The sequence below is a fragment of the Aedes albopictus genome, chromosome 1 (genome assembly GCF_035046485.1).
Source record: "Aedes albopictus strain Foshan chromosome 1, AalbF5, whole genome shotgun sequence".
NCBI classification, from domain to species: Eukaryota; Metazoa; Arthropoda; class Insecta; order Diptera; family Culicidae; genus Aedes; species Aedes albopictus.
In genome coordinates, this window is record NC_085136.1 from 37,456,256 (window position 1) to 37,471,790 (window position 15,535).

General features: G+C 44.5%; 1 protein-coding gene and 1 long non-coding RNA gene across 2 annotated transcripts; one reads left to right on the forward strand and one right to left on the reverse strand.

Annotated features, from left to right (window-relative positions):
• Window positions 1-6,323: 6,323 nt before the first annotated feature.
• On the reverse strand, window positions 6,324-7,791 carry LOC109416823 (large ribosomal subunit protein eL15). The gene is made up of 2 exons (XM_019690901.3): window positions 7,092-7,791; window positions 6,324-6,795 (listed from the first exon to the last, which is right to left on the reverse strand). Exons 1-2 carry the CDS (start codon window positions 7,398-7,400, stop codon window positions 6,490-6,492), a joined length of 615 nt encoding a protein of 204 aa, XP_019546446.1. The 5' UTR covers window positions 7,401-7,791; the 3' UTR covers window positions 6,324-6,489.
• Window positions 7,792-13,394: 5,603 nt separating this feature from the next.
• LOC134284754 (uncharacterized) lies at window positions 13,395-14,260 on the forward strand. Its single transcript, XR_009995927.1, has 3 exons — window positions 13,395-13,513; window positions 13,577-13,675; window positions 13,751-14,260. It is a non-coding gene; the product is annotated as an uncharacterized LOC134284754 (long non-coding RNA).
• Window positions 14,261-15,535: the final 1,275 nt, after the last annotated feature.

Sequence of the window (15,535 nt, forward strand, 5' to 3'; positions counted from 1 at the left end):
ATTTGGGCACTCAGGGTCCATTGGTATCGAAGATTGCTTCGAATTTGTCTGTCCAATTCGTTCGGCAACTTTTTTTTTTCAGGAAAAACTGTCCATCGGATCGGGTGACTTTGATGCCCAAATAGTGCTTCACATCTCCAAGGCACGTTATGGTGAACTGCCCCGCAAGATGCTTCCGAACTCTTTCGTACTCCGTTTTTGTGTCGGTTACAATCAGCATAGCGTCCACATATAGCAATATGAACGACTTCTTCCTCTAGGTTTTCACGAACAGACAGGGCTCTGCATTAGACGGCACGTACCCAAGCTACTTCAAAACATCGTTGATTTTGGCATTCCAAACTCTGTAGGCCTGCTTGAGTCCATAGAGGCTTTTCCGTAACAGGCACACCTACCTCGTTTACGGTCCCGCCTTGGAACCCTTTCGGCTGTTCCATGAAGATGGTCTCCTTGAGCTCTCCCTGCAAATACGCCGTCACGTACGCCGTCTTCACGTCGATGTGCTTGACCAACATACCTCGCCGGGCGGCGACACTCAACAGCGTCCGAAAAGTGGTTTGCTTGGTAACTGACGCAAACACCTCGTCGTAGTCGGTCCCGTACTGCTGACTGAAGCCTTGTGCCATGAGTCTGGCTTTGTAGCGGAAGACGTATCCGCTCTCGTCCGTCTTCTTAAAAATCCATTTGCAGCCAATCGTTGCAGTTTCCCCCAGCAGCTTCGTCGGCATTCGATTTTGAAGATAACTTGCCGTGTTTACCGCTTCGGCCCAGTACTTCAACGACATTCTCGCGTCCAGCAACATTTCATTTTTTTTTTCATTTATTTAGTTCACATCAAATTCATGATAATACCACAGACAAACAGACGTAACACTTGCGAAATTCCCATCGACCACGCTTTTAACGATCATTTTAAATTTTCATAGTTGTGGCTTTCACAACCAGAGGCGCGCGCATTGTTTTTCTATGCGTTTGACGTTTCACACTAGCGCCTTCTGTTGACGATACTGCACAACACAGTGATTCGTGCAACTTTTCCACCAGGTGATGGTAGTGTGAACTAGGCGATGGATTTCCATGAAAATCGTTCAAGGTGTTACGTCTGTTTGTCTGTGATAATACTGAATCAACAATTTGCCGCCATAATACTCGATTTGCAGCTGCAGCTCTCCATCCTCGGTCACGCCCAACACTCGCCAGATCACGCTCCACCTGGTCCGCCCATCGTGCTCTCTGCGCTCCACGCCTTCTTGTACCAACCGGATGGTTAGCAAACACCAACTTTGCAGGGTTGTTGTCCGGCATTCTTGCAACATGCCCTGCCCACCGTATCCTTCCAGCTTTGGCCACTTTCTGGATACTGTGTTCGCCGTAAAGTGCAGCGAGCTCGTGGTTCATCCTTCTCCGCCACACACCGTTCTCCTGCACACCGCCGAAGATCGTTCTTAGCACCCGTCGCTCGAAAACTCCGAGTGCTTGCAGGTCCTCCTCGAGCATCGTCCATGTCTCGTGTCCGTAGAGAACCACCGGTCTTATTAACGTCTTGTACATGGTACATTTGGTGTGGGGGTGAATCTTTTTTGACCGCAGTTTCTTCTGGAGCCCATAGTAGGCACGACTTCCACTGATGATGCGCCTTCGTATTTCACGGCTCACGTTATTGTCAGCCGTTAGCAAGGAACCGAGGTAGACGAATTCTTCTACCACCTCGAAAGTATCCCCGTCTATCGTAACATTGCTGCCAAGGCTTGTCCTGTCTCGCTCAGTCCCACCTACCAGCATGTACTTTGTCTTAGCCGCATTCACCACCAGTCCGACCTTTGCTGCTTCACGTTTCAGGCGGGTGTACTGTTCTGCCACCGTTCCAAATGTCCTAGCAATAATATCCATGTCATCCGCAAAACATACAAATTGGCTGGATTTCGTGAAGATCGTACCCCGGCTGTTGAGCCCGGCTCGTCGCATAACACCTTCCAGGGCGATGTTGAATAGTAGGCAGGAAAGTCCATCACCTTGTCGTAGTCCCCGTCGAGATTCAAATGAACTGGATAGCTCACCCGAAATCCTTACGCTGTTCTGCACACCGTCCATCGTTGCTCTTATCAGTCTAGTCAGCTTCCCGGGAAAGCTGTTCTCGTCCATAATTTTCCATAGCTCTGTGCGGTCGATACTGTCGTATGCCGCTTTGAAGTCGATGAACAGGTGATGCGTTGGGACCTGGTATTCACGGCATTTCTGGAGGATTTGCCGTACGGTGAAGATCTGGTCCGTTGTCGACCGGCCGTCGATGAAACCGGCTTGGTAACTTCCCACGAACTCATTTACTTTAGGTGAAAGACGACGGAAGATGATCTGGGATAGCACTTTGTAGGCGGCATTCAAAACGGTGATCGCTCGAAAGTTCTCATACATTAACTTGTCGCCTTTCTTGTGGATGGGACAGATTATCCCTTCCTTCCACTCCTCCGGTAGCTGTTCGGTTTCCCAGATCTTGACTACTAACTGGTGCAGACAGGTGGCCAACTTTTCCGGGCCCATCTTGATGAGTTCTGCTGCGATACCGTCCTTACCAGCCGCTTTGTTGTTTTTGAGCTGGTGGATGGCATCCTTAACTTCCCTCAGCGTGGGAGTTGGTTCGTTCCCGTCCTCTGCTGCACCAACATAGTCATTTCCTCCGCTGCCTTGGTCCTCCGTGCCTACATTCTCTTCGCCATTCAGGTGCTCGTCGAAGTGCTGCTTCCACCTTTCGATTACCTCACGTTTGTCCGTCAGGAGGCTCCCTTCCTTATCCCTGCATATTTCGGCTTGCGGCACGTAGCCTTTGCGGGATGCGTTGAGCTTCTGGTAGAACTTGCGTGTTTCCTGTGAACGGCACAGCAGTTCCATTTCCTCGCACTCCGCTTCTTCCAGGCGGCGCTTTTTCTCCCGGAAGAGACGGGTCTGCTGCTTCCGCTTCTGTCTGTATCGCTCCACATTCTGTCGGGTTCCATGCTGCAGCATTACCGCCCGCGCTGCATCCTTCTCCTCCAGAACCGCTCTGCACTCCTCGTCAAACCAATCGTTTCGTCGACTCCGTTCTACGTACCCGATAGTGCTCTCGGCTGCGTTGTTGATGGCTGCTTTCACTGTACTCCAGCAGTCCTCTAGAGGGGCCACATCGAGCACACCCTCGTCCGGCAACGCTGCCTCGAGATTCTGCGCGTATGCGGTGGCGACATCCGGTTGCTTCAGTCGCTCTAGATCGTACCGGGGCGGCCGCCGGTAATGTACGTTGTTTATAACGGACAGTTTTGGGCGCAGTTTAACCATCACCAGGTAGTGATCGGAGTCGATATTAGCGCCACGATAGGTCCTGACGTCGATAATGTCGGAGAAGTGCCGTCCATCAATCAGAACGTGGTCGATTTGCGATTCCGTTTGTTGTGGTGATCTCCAGGTGTAACGATACGGGAGGCTGTGCTGGAAGAAGGTGCTACGAATAGCCATGTTCTTGGAGGCGGCGAAATCGATGAGGCGTAGGCCATTTTCGTTCGTCAGCTGGTGGGCGCTGAACTTTCCAATCGTCGGTCTGAATTCCTCCTCCTGGCCTACCTGAGCGTTTAGATCCCCTATGATGATCTTGACGTCGTGGTTTGGGCAGCGGTTGTACTCGCGTTCGAGCTGCGCGTAAAATGCGTCTTTGTCATCATCAGTGCTTCCGGAGTGAGGGCTGTGCACGTTTATTATGCTAATGTTGAAGAATCGGCCCTTGATCCTCAACCTGCACATTCTTTCGTCGATCGGCCACCAACCGATCACGCGCCTCTGCATGTCGCCCATCACTATAAAAGCTGTTCCCAGCTCACGTGTGTTGCCGCAACTCTGGTAGATGGTATGATTACCTCTAAACGTTCGCACCATAGATCCTGTCCAACACACCTCCTGCAGCGCTACGATTCCGAACCCGCGGTCCTTCAGTATATCGGCGAGTATGCGGGTGCTCCCGATGAAGTTGAGAGATCTGCAGTTCCACGTACCGAGCTTCCAATCGCAAGTCCCTTTTCGTCGCTGTGGTCGTCGCCATTGGTATCGGTTCGCATTCTTCTCTTGTTGATTTTCCGGTGCTAGTCTTTTTTACGGCTGGCTCGCAGGGCCTGACACCAACCCACTAACCCAGGGAGCTGGGCTTACCTTCCCGGAAGCTACGGGTTCTGCATTGGCATTTCCTCCAACTACAGTGCTAAATAGCTAGGCTCGAGCGCCAGTCTTCGCCGGGGGTGGTGTTTTTAATGGGCGCCCAGGAGATAATATTTTACCTGAGCTTCCACCCCCCCAGCAACATACAGCGCGCCATTTCGACCAAAGAGCGGTTCTTCCTCTCCGCCATCCGTTTTGCGGCGGGGTGTATGCAGTGGTGAACTGTTGTCGAATCGCTTCGGCTCGACAGAACGCATCCAGCACGTCACTTCGATATTCACCAACCTGGTCGGAACGTATGACCTTCGGCAGCCTGCCGAATTCGGTCGTCACCATCTGGACGTATTCCTTGACACGTTGGGGCACCTAGGACTTTTTCTTCAAGAAATATACAACGGTGTACCAAGTGAAGTCAATCATGGTGAGAAAAAAACGACATCCACCTGGCGTCACAGTCCGCATAGGTCCACACACATCGGTGTGCACGATATCCAACGGTTGTTTGGATTTTCGATCCGATTTCTTGGGGACCCGACAGTCGCAATCTTCCATCTAGATCCCAGTGGCCATGTTTTTGGATGCAAGGTTACGGATGACGTCATAGTCGTGATGCCCCATAAGACGATGCCATGTGTGCTGACAATTTGCTGTTTGCTTCACCGCCAGTGCTTCCTGGGCTACCTTCAGGTAGTAGAGCCCACCGGAAATGGTCGATCCAGCAATCACCTTCTTGTCCTTCATTATACGACATCCGTTGACGTCGAAAATGACCGTAGCTCCATATGACGCCAGCTTTTTCACCGAAACTAGGTTTGAATCGAATTCCGGACCTTCCGATGACCTTTGCTCTGGGGTATGCTTCTCCTTTCAGGGACGGGCATTGCTTCTGCTTGTGCCCCGGTTTGTGGCAAAAATGGCAAAGCATTTTCTTCTGTGGCCACTTCTTCGACCACTTAGGGTCTGTGTCAATTGGCGAATTAAAATTAATTTTTACTTAAATTTGACAGTTCAACACTTAAACTTGACAGTTTTCCTAAGGAAATAATTATCGAACTGTCAAGTTTAAGTGAAAATTAATTTTAATTCGCCAATTGACACAGACCCTTAGAACTTCACCAAATCCAATGTCAGCTCTTCATCTGACCTGCTCTCCAAAGCCGTGTTCAATGTCGTCAACGATTCCGGTAGACTCCCCGGAGCACCATAGCTACCTGCAGACTCTTGCTCAGCTCCTCGCCAGTCATCATCAGCCGCTCGAACAGAGATTGCTTGGTGTTTACCTTCTCGTAGTGTCCCCGTAGCTTCTCCCAGGTCGCTTTTGCCGTCTTGCAGTCAGGTTCAGCTGCTTCTCCTCCAGCAAGAGGCCTATCGTCGCTCGAGCCTTCAGTCGCCGGATTGACTTCATTTTCCACCGGTTCCGCACCAGTAGTGTACTGCCGCAAATCATCTCGGGTGAGGATGAACTCCACCTTGGACTTCCAAACGCTGTAGTTTCCTCCGTTGAGCTTCTGGATTCCCAATCGTTCCATCTTGAAATTGTTTCACTTGTTGATTTTCGTTGCTACGGACAACGTCTCTTAACAACGGCCCATAACCTCGTGGACAACTGGTTTGGTTGAAAGCGTAAACTTTATTGTCAATTCAAATTCTTAAGCCTACTATGATCTCCATCAGGACTATCTGCTCCAGAATGCAGGTGGTATGATCGGATGGTGTTCTAAGAAGCAAGATGGCGTGAGCTTGAGCAGTTCGGAAGCCGAATACGTTGCAATAACGGAAATCTGCAAGGAATTATCCTGGATTCTAGGCCTTTTCGGCGATCTGACAAGCAAGGCCCAACTACCAGGTACAGTTCATGAAGTCCCGTTGCGTTGCGCGGTAAAGTAGACAGTCCTCTAGGGAAGGGGCTACATCGAGCTTGCCATCGTTTTGCAATGTCTTCTCGAGATTCTGCGCGTAAGCTGAGGCGACATCCGGTTGTTTCAGTCACTCTAGGTTGTGTTGTACCGTGACAATCGTCGGTACCGTACATTGTTGATGACAGAGGGTTTTGGGTGCAGTTTGACCATAACCAGATAGTGGTTAGATTCGATGTTAGCGTCACGAAAAAGGTATTTCGGATTTTCATTTATAACAGAATAAGTTAATTGATTTTAAAGCTTTTTGTATATTGATGTTATTCTTAATATACAAACAGTATCCATTTGCATATCGGCGGCATACTCCATTTGGAAAACGGAAAAAGACAGTTAGCAGAAGTACAATTACTAAGCCGCTGCGGCAGCATTAGCAACCATAACAACCACCGCCAGCTTAACGGTAACGGCGCATGTGCAGACGGTTGCGACGGCGCCAGCACGCCCGCCGGGATCCTCCGATGGTCTGGGCGTAGCGGTAGCCCTTGCCCAGTCCACGGCTGCTCTTGCCGGCCGAAGTGAGGCCACGCAGTTCACGGTGCTTGTGCACGGCCCTGGTGATCCAGTTGACCTTGGCGTCGCGGCGGATGGCATTGTGGGCGGTGTCGACCATGATGACCTCGTAGTACTTGTAGGCGGCATCCTGGGCCACCCAGTAGGAGTTCAGCACGCGGAGACCGCCAACGCGACGACCGACACGTTCCTGGAGGGGTAGGAAAAGGTCATTAGTATGAATCGATTGATGGAAATCAAATGGTTTAGCATGGATGGAAAAAATGTCAGACATCCAAGGAAGATAAGAGCTTCATAGTAAAAACTCAGGGTGAATTTGTGAATAAACGTCATCATGAATATGGGACCATCAATATAAAGTACGTAACACATAGAAGGAAAGGAGATAAAATTTCTTAATTTAACGTTACGTACTCAACAGATGCTCCAGGAAACTTTAACGAAACATATGAGAAGGGTTCTGATATGGTATGAAAAACAACTCACCTCAGCAACGGACTGCAGGCAACGGTACGGCTTGAGCTCGTTGACTCCGTGGCTCTTGGGCTTGCCATAGGTGCAACCCTTGGCAACTGGGCGTTTGCGGCCACCACGGCGCACGCGAATGCGGAAGATCGAGAAGCCCTGCTTGGCCTTGTATCCCAGGCGGCGGGCCTTGTCCGGGCGCGACGGCCTCGGTGCACGGTGGAACTTGGTCAGCTGGCGGTACTGCCAGACGCGGACACGCAGCAGATAGCGCATCACATCGCTCTGCTTCTTGCGGTACAATTCCTGCACGTAACGGTAGGCTCCCATCTTGAGCTAGAAATGAGTGAGGATAGACCCTAGTAACGATATCAACGCAATTGGTTTTGATCAGAAGTCACATCATCGGTCTATCTCACTGCCTCCCGGGGAAGAGGACCCCGGGGTAAGTAGCAGTATCGGAGCGGGCCGAGACGAAACCATTTTCTGTCCCTATTTGTATGGAGCTGTAACGGAACCGGAGATTAATCTTGATTCACACCTAGAAAATCATTTAGAAATAGGAAGCTTCTCTCATGTCGTTTGTTTACGCTTCAGAAGCATGTGAGTTTCCGTGTCATTCCAGAGCACTTCGGAGGGGTGCATGGCCATGCTGAATTCATCATTGGTAAACAACTCGAGAGAGAACGCCTCGTTTCCATAATCTCATCGATTCCGATCGGCCCCCAAATGGGTGCGCTTTGGTTCCACAGCCCGTGTGGTTCCACGATAAATATACATACCTTACTATCCTGAAAAGAGCAAGAAAAAGGACACGATTAGTTCCCTGCACAAATTCCCTTCCAATGTGGGGAGCAACATGGCTGCCATTTTCTCAAACGGCACTAACACGCGGTTTTCTTGAATTTTCGAAATTTACAACTAAAATCACTAACAGGCCAACAAATTACAATTCAACTCACTTAATAACCACACAAACAACAAATTCAATTAATTATCACAGCACAACACTAAACTTTTAACGAGAAAATCCGATTTTTTCGCCGGCCACGGCAGTGCACAACCTACCTTCTGAACGTTTCGTTGACAAAAAGAAAGAGGAAGTTCGAGAGAGCTGGAAAAAGTCAACTCGACGCCGTTCGTGGAGATGGATTCTGCTGATGCTGACGTTTACATTTTGACATCTGACAGTGACATTTAGGTTGGCAACACATGGGCCCTTCAGGAAGATATACGGCGCGCAACTTTTGATAATAGTCTATTTTACGAAACGACAACAGTGTTGATATTGATATTAACACTCACGGGCTTGGGAGCAACCTCCTGTCAAATTTTCATTCATGAAATGAGCGATCAGCTGATCCGAAACGTCTCGTAAAATGGCTCATGGTCGATCTGTTCGCGTTGAAAATTATTTTGGCGTTCGATTAAGGTGACACGGGACACCGTTTAGTTTTGGTTCCGCCGACTAGGGGCAAGACAGATACAGCGAGAGTAACTCTGTTATCGAAGTGTTGCTCAGAATTCCTCTGGATCACTCTGGTTTTCCCGAAGTGTTGTCTGATACCAGTGAAAAATCGAGCAGTCTTGCCTGATTTCCCGCTTCGTAGAGACGTTTCTGAATGGATTCGATCAAAAAGAGTTACTCAGAGATGCTCCAGATTTCTCAGTGTCTTGCCCCTAGGGTTTTCCCGAAGTGTTGTCTGATACCAGTGAAAAATCGAGCAGTCTTGCCTGATTTCCCGCTTCGTAGAGACGTTTCTGAATGGATTCGATCAAAAAGAGTTACTCAGAGATGCTCCAGATTTCTCAGTGTCTTGCCTCTAGGCTAAACATATATAAAAGCCAAGTTGTGATACGATTTTGCGTCATAGAGCGACATTATGAAATTCATCCTATTATTGTCGGGCCGCCACCAAACCGCCCGCATAAACGATAACCATAAGATTTGCTTAACCGCCTATTCGGGATACAGTTCGAACAGTATGCGGTATTGTTGAACCGTCTACATTACGGTGCGTGTATTGTGGTGGTTTATTAGGGCGGACTTCGCACAATGAAGTCGCGACGCGACCCAACTCACGACGTTTTTTTAATCATGTCAAAAGTAGTGCGCATCCTTCCCATTGTTGTCAGCAACACAGCGCACTAGATGCGAAACAGTTGCGACACTTATGGACCAAGAAAATTGCAATTTTTGATTGAATGTCGGTCTTGATTCCAACCGGATAGACAACCCAACTAACAATCACCAGCCGCAAACAAGCATGCATGCTGAATTGTTGCTTTATAATAGTAATTATAGCTGAACTAAAATTATGCTGTACACATTACTGTACAAATGCTATTTCAATTGAAAAAGTAATCAATGGTCAACTTTTCGTATTTGTATTAACAATGACAATTTAAAACACTTTTAAAACGTTCAATAAAATTTTTATTCGACTCGCAGTAATTCCTTTACAACATAGTTTAACAAGACTTTTTTCTGCTTCTTGTTAAGTTCATGTAAAAATTAGCACATGTATCTGTATAATGTGTTTTTCACAAGTCAAATAAGCGCTTCCGTTTCACCATACTTCGACTCAGAGTACATGATGAAAAACACGTGGTTTTTACTGAACAATAGCTGAATTAATCTGTTGTTCAGTCGTTAACCATAATGTTGTGCTTATTCACCACTGCTGAATAGCAGTCGAAGTCTGATCATTATTAAACCACGAGAAGTTTATGTTTTGATTTGAGCGCTGCAATTCATCATCTCTAGGATGGCGCAGATAGGAAGGCATGCGGCTGGCAATCAACGGGTCTCGAGTTCGATTCTGGATTTAGGAAAATTTATGTGTAGCTATTATTTCACATTAATTGTTCACAGCATTAAGTTCCAATCATAAACTCTTGTAAAAATTGAAAAAAAATTGCATTTTTTTTAAATTTTAATCATTTTTGCTGAAGCTGAATAACAGCTTTACTATATAGTTGTAAAACGATTTAACAACAAACAGTTCAGTTGGTACACAACACTATGCTTTATAGTTTCTCCAAATTTGTGTGAACAAAACCCGAACAAAGGTTGTGCCTGAAAATTATCCAAATGTTATTCATCATCATGCTGAATCAATTTGTCGTAAAGGTGCTTGTAAAATGAGTGCTTGTTAGTTGGGAATACTAGGGGCAAGACACTGTGAAATCCGGAGTAACTCTGGGCAATCCTGAGTAACTCTTTTTGGTTGAATCCATTCAGAAACGTCTCTACGAAGCGGGGAATCAGGCAAGACTGCTCGATTTTTCACTGGTCTAGGGGCAAGACAGATACAGCGAGAGTAACTCTGTTATCGAAGTGTTGCTCAGAATTACTCTGGGTTGCTCTGGATCACTCTGGTTTTCCCGAAGTGTTGTGATACCAGTGATACCAGTAAAAAAATCGAGCAGTCTTGCCTGATTTCCCGCTTCGTAGAGACGTTTCTGAATGGATTCAACCAAAAAGAGTTACTCACAGCCTCCTGTCACCGCAATACTGCCCACAGGAAAATAACTAGCCAACATCTCTAGTTCCCACTTCCAGCCGCCTCGTTGATCACAATAGCGGCGGCCCGGCGGCTTGGTTCCCCATGACCGCACAAAGTTTGTAAACAAACATAATTCCAGGAGCAAAAATCAAAAGCGGCGAAACTTTTTTCACAACCAATTGTTTTCACCATTTAAAAGTTTAAGCAAAACATGATTTTTATTTTCGTAATTATTTATTTAAAAAGGAAATCGTGATAGTATCAGCTCGTCTTCGTCATGGGAAAAAAGTTTCCATTAAATTTAAAATTGTTATTGATATGATTCAGCCACAGTCAATAATCGTTCCTGGATTTTGATGCTGACCTCAAAAACATGGCCGCGTGACAGGAGGCTGGTTACTCAGGATTGCTCAGAGTTACTCCGGATTTCACAGTGTCTTGCCCCTAGATAACAACTTCTCTGCACGGAAAAATATTATTGCACTGTTCCCACCAAATCGAACTGCACAGTATGAAAGTGTGACGGTTGAAAAGTGTGACGATAAGTGCAAGCATGCTGTCTGACAGCATTTTGACGTCGAGAAATGTCACAGATCAACACATGGTGTGTGCTTCGCCGGATTCTTTCTCGATTTTGTTTTGATTCTCATCCATCAGACAACTCTCCGATTCAATTTTCTCTCTGTTTTTCTCGCAAAAGTTGTTGCAGTGTGGCCAGTTATGCAGGTTTGTGCGTTTCTTCTTGTGGAAAAAGTTTGTGAAATGTTGAATTTATGAAAATGATGTCGGCAACCGTTCCCGAGCACAGAAATAGTGGGATAGCTGAAGTGCATCAAAAATCCATCTTTGAAAGCAACCAGCAATATAACCCAAAGAATAAGTTTTAAAAACTCAAATTTGGCTAAACTGCTTAAAGTTTTAACTCAAAGTTGGGTTGTTTTCTCCCTCGTCCCACCGCAATGTTGTCGAAAACAAAGAGACACTCAGCGAAAAAAACTAACGAAATTCATCAAAATACCTTATGAATTTTTGCCATAACTCATTCTTATGGATGCCATAAGAATAACTTACACGAAAAGAAATCTAATTATTTTTTATATTAGAAATGCCTTTTATTATTCATAACATTCGGGTTTATGTCTACTATAACAATGCATAATGTATTGTATTAATACGCCTAATTGTAGGTATAACAAAAGCTTATACATTTCTGGAGCTCGATTTGAATAGGTCGTATGTGCTTTCGTCGATATAAAATTCGATCAGTTTATTTTAGTAATAGTAGAAATACTAGGGGCAGGACAGATACAGCGAGAGTAACTCTGTTATCGAAGTGTTGCTCAGAATTCCTCAGGATTTCTCTGGATCACTCTGGTTTTCCTGAAGTGTTGCCTGATACCAGTGAAAAATCGAGCAGTCTTGCCCGATTTTCCGCTTCGTAGAGACGTTTCTGAATGGATTCGAACAAAAAGAGTTACTCAGGATTGCTCAGAGTTGCTCCGGATTTCACAGTGTCTTGCCCCTAGTAGAAATATGGATGATATTTCAGTGGCTTTTAATGATAAAACTGAAAGCCTGTTTTGTAAGGAATCGCTTGTATGTATTAATTTTGTTAAATTTTAACAGTTTTCGCCATAAGAAGCGAATCCAACTGATCGAATTTTATATCGACGAAATCACATACGACCCAAGTAACCATTAAGCCGTAAAAATAGCATTAAGTCAGCTCTATAGTCGAATATAGAACATGATTAACAGAGCTAATAGGTTCTATATCCTCCAATAGAGCTGCTCAAAAGCCACTTTTGGCGTATTATTCGGCTGATATACGGCCTACTCCAACCCACCGTACCGAGTCTCTGAGAGAGATAGTTGTCAAAAGTGGGTCAAAAAAGAAAGAAAAAAATAAAATAAAATGACTTGTTTATCTTCTGTCTTTTTCTGGCATCTTATGCTTCTGTCGATATTTTTTTTTTGTTGCTCCATCCAGATTCCAGTCGACGTCCTCAAGGTCCTCTTAAGTCGATTCGCACCAAGCTTCCCATTTGCTCCACCAACGCATCAAGGATTTCGCTTTCTTAAACCCGTATTTAAAGCAGACGAATCTTCAATATCATGATGTTCTAATCTAATGCATTAGATTCCGTTCAGTAGCATCGGCCGAGGAAACAGTTTCATACGAAACCGAGTGAGAAGCTGATGGAATCCGAGAGATCACCATCGTTGCTTTGTCCGGAGACAAACATGATTATGTTCTAGTGGGGTTTGCGGGTTTGAGATAGAGGAGGCGAATCCGTAGCATATAGAGGAGAAATTTGAGCTGTATTTCGTTTTTTAACCAATAGACAAACATTTAGGAATCACAATTCCAGATAAATAATAGCTTTTGGGGAAACAGCAACATAGGTACGTGGTCGATTGAATACGGTGGTATTCGCTAATAATTTTTGTTTTCTAACCTTTCCTGAACTTCATTCACATTCAATATTGCCCCACAGTTTGTTTTGGTTGAAATCAATTTTGATTGACACGATTGTCAGGTAGTTTAAGCCGTTCAACAACACTGACAGCCCTCTTATTCGGCTTGAAGGCACAGGGTTAACAAGCACTACAAGTTAGCGTTATATACCGATATACGGCCTATATTAGGGCTTACGATTGACAGGGCCTGTAAGCATTTGGAAACCTCTTACAGAGCTTGTTGGCACTGGAAAGCTGGTCAACGGCCTATATAACGCCTATAACAGAGCTTAATGGTTACCTGGGGACCTATTCAAATCGAGCTCCAGATTTCATTATAAATGCCTAATGGTGTGAAAGTATTAGGTTTATCTAATAAATTTGTTGTGTTTAAGCTTTGAAGGAAAAACATCATGGCGGAGGATGCAGAAATCTGAGAAAATCATGCTGTGCACAACTAAATTGCTTGAAGAGGTAAGAAATTACTTATTATTTTATATATATTGTAGTCTAATTCTTTTTCAACCATTTCCACAGGAATAACGAAGCAGAATGTATCCCGATTCAAGTGGATACGGAAATCTCCTAAGAAGCTATAGAATAAAAAATGCATAGGAAACGAAAGTGCAGCTCGTGGTATGTACATCTCGCATAATTGCAATCTTAAAGAGTTAATTCAACCCAGGATTTAACCAACAAATAACTTTTCAGGCCCTTACAATGTATCGTCAATTGGCTGACGATAATGAAAATAGGTGCACATCGGAAAACACGCCGCTTCAATGTACCTCCGTTAGCCCGTCAGTCAAGCCAGTCATTGCTGCTTCATTGTGTGAATGCACCTGCAGAAACTTGAGTAGATATTAAACCACGAATGGAAGTATATCCAATAAACTATTTGAAGCAAAAGAGTCTTGGGTTTAAATTTTTGCGTTCTGTTTGATCTGAAAAGAAAAAAATATATAAAACAAACCAAAGCGCATCCAAAATAATCACTTATAAGTCTCATAACATTTTCCTTATGAACAGTATAACACATCTAATGTCATCTATAATAAAATACTAATATTTGGTATAAGGTTATCTTATACTTTTGAAAAATTCTTCCTTATACTTTTGATTAGATTTTTTCATAGATTTTATTAGAATAACGAAATGGCAAAAATATATAAGTTTTTCTTATACATTCAATAAGGAAATTTCTTTTCGTGTATGAAAACCAGTTTTCATAAGTTATCCTTATGTCATCATATAAGAAATTCTTATGAAAATGAATTTTCCTAAGATTTTGCTCACGGCATTCATATAGTTCAATTATGGCAAAAATCTTATGAAATTCCTAAGGTTTTTTAGTTGTGTGGAGAAGCACCGACGCATCCGCTGCTCTTCCGTGGAAGAAGCCAAATTTGGGTTTTCTTGAATAGGCTCCTAAAGTCCTATCGGGATTCTTGTTTTAAACCACAATATATGGATCAAGAGTACATATTTACTCATTTATTGACGTTTTTATTAACCGTGGTTGAAAATATATAATTTTTATCTTTTTAGCCTTTTGTCTCGTCCCTAGCTTATAACACAAATTTTGAGTGATTTTTTTCACCGTGTATGTCAGATAGGAACATTTTTGAAATCCCAGTGCGAAAAATGTCGAGCTCAGTCACACAAGGTTGACCTCAAATGTCAAAGTAGAACTATTTACCATTTTACTTATTTCGAATTTTCTCATTGTTCCTTTGTTTTTCAAGTTCGAGTAAAGTACAATTCCGATTAGAATACCATGCTTGATCGTATTATTCAATATAAGCGAGATTTCGTCTTCAATTTTAGGACCCTATTAACCCAAATTTGCGTCATTTGAGGCCTCCGTTGGGTGAAAATAACTTACCACTGGGTTATTTTTTTTGCCGCTCTCAAACGAGAACTACTCACTCACCCTCGCACTCACCACTTTCGCTGTTTAACGCAAATTTGAGTTATTCCACGGAAGACCGGGATTGCGTCAAAACCAGTGGGGTGACACGGCTGTCAAACTCGGTACATCGCCGCTCCACCCAACATCATTTCAGTAACAAATTTTGAAAACGACGTATAATCAATGGTGTAGCATTGATTATACGTCGTTTTCAAAATTTGTTACTGATTTTTGGTACGGCGCGTTTTGGTACCCACTTTCTGGTCGGTTTACCCTAACTTGCTCCTGATTTTCGGGTGTGTGACTCGTGTGTTGCCAGTGCTTATTTCGGAAATTACACATTTCAAACGAAATCGTTGTTTTTGATGATTGTTTCTCTTTCCTTTATCACTTTGCACGATATTATATGTAGCAGCGAAGCAGTGTCGATGTTTCCAGCGCATGTTTTCCATGAATTAAGCAATCAAAACAAAAACATTGGACGCCATGTTGAATTGAATGCTGGGTAGATGATTCGGGCCCTTCATCATCCCCCTGGTCAAAGCAATTTAAATTTGGGTTGATTTGTAGTTCAGTGTGGGCAA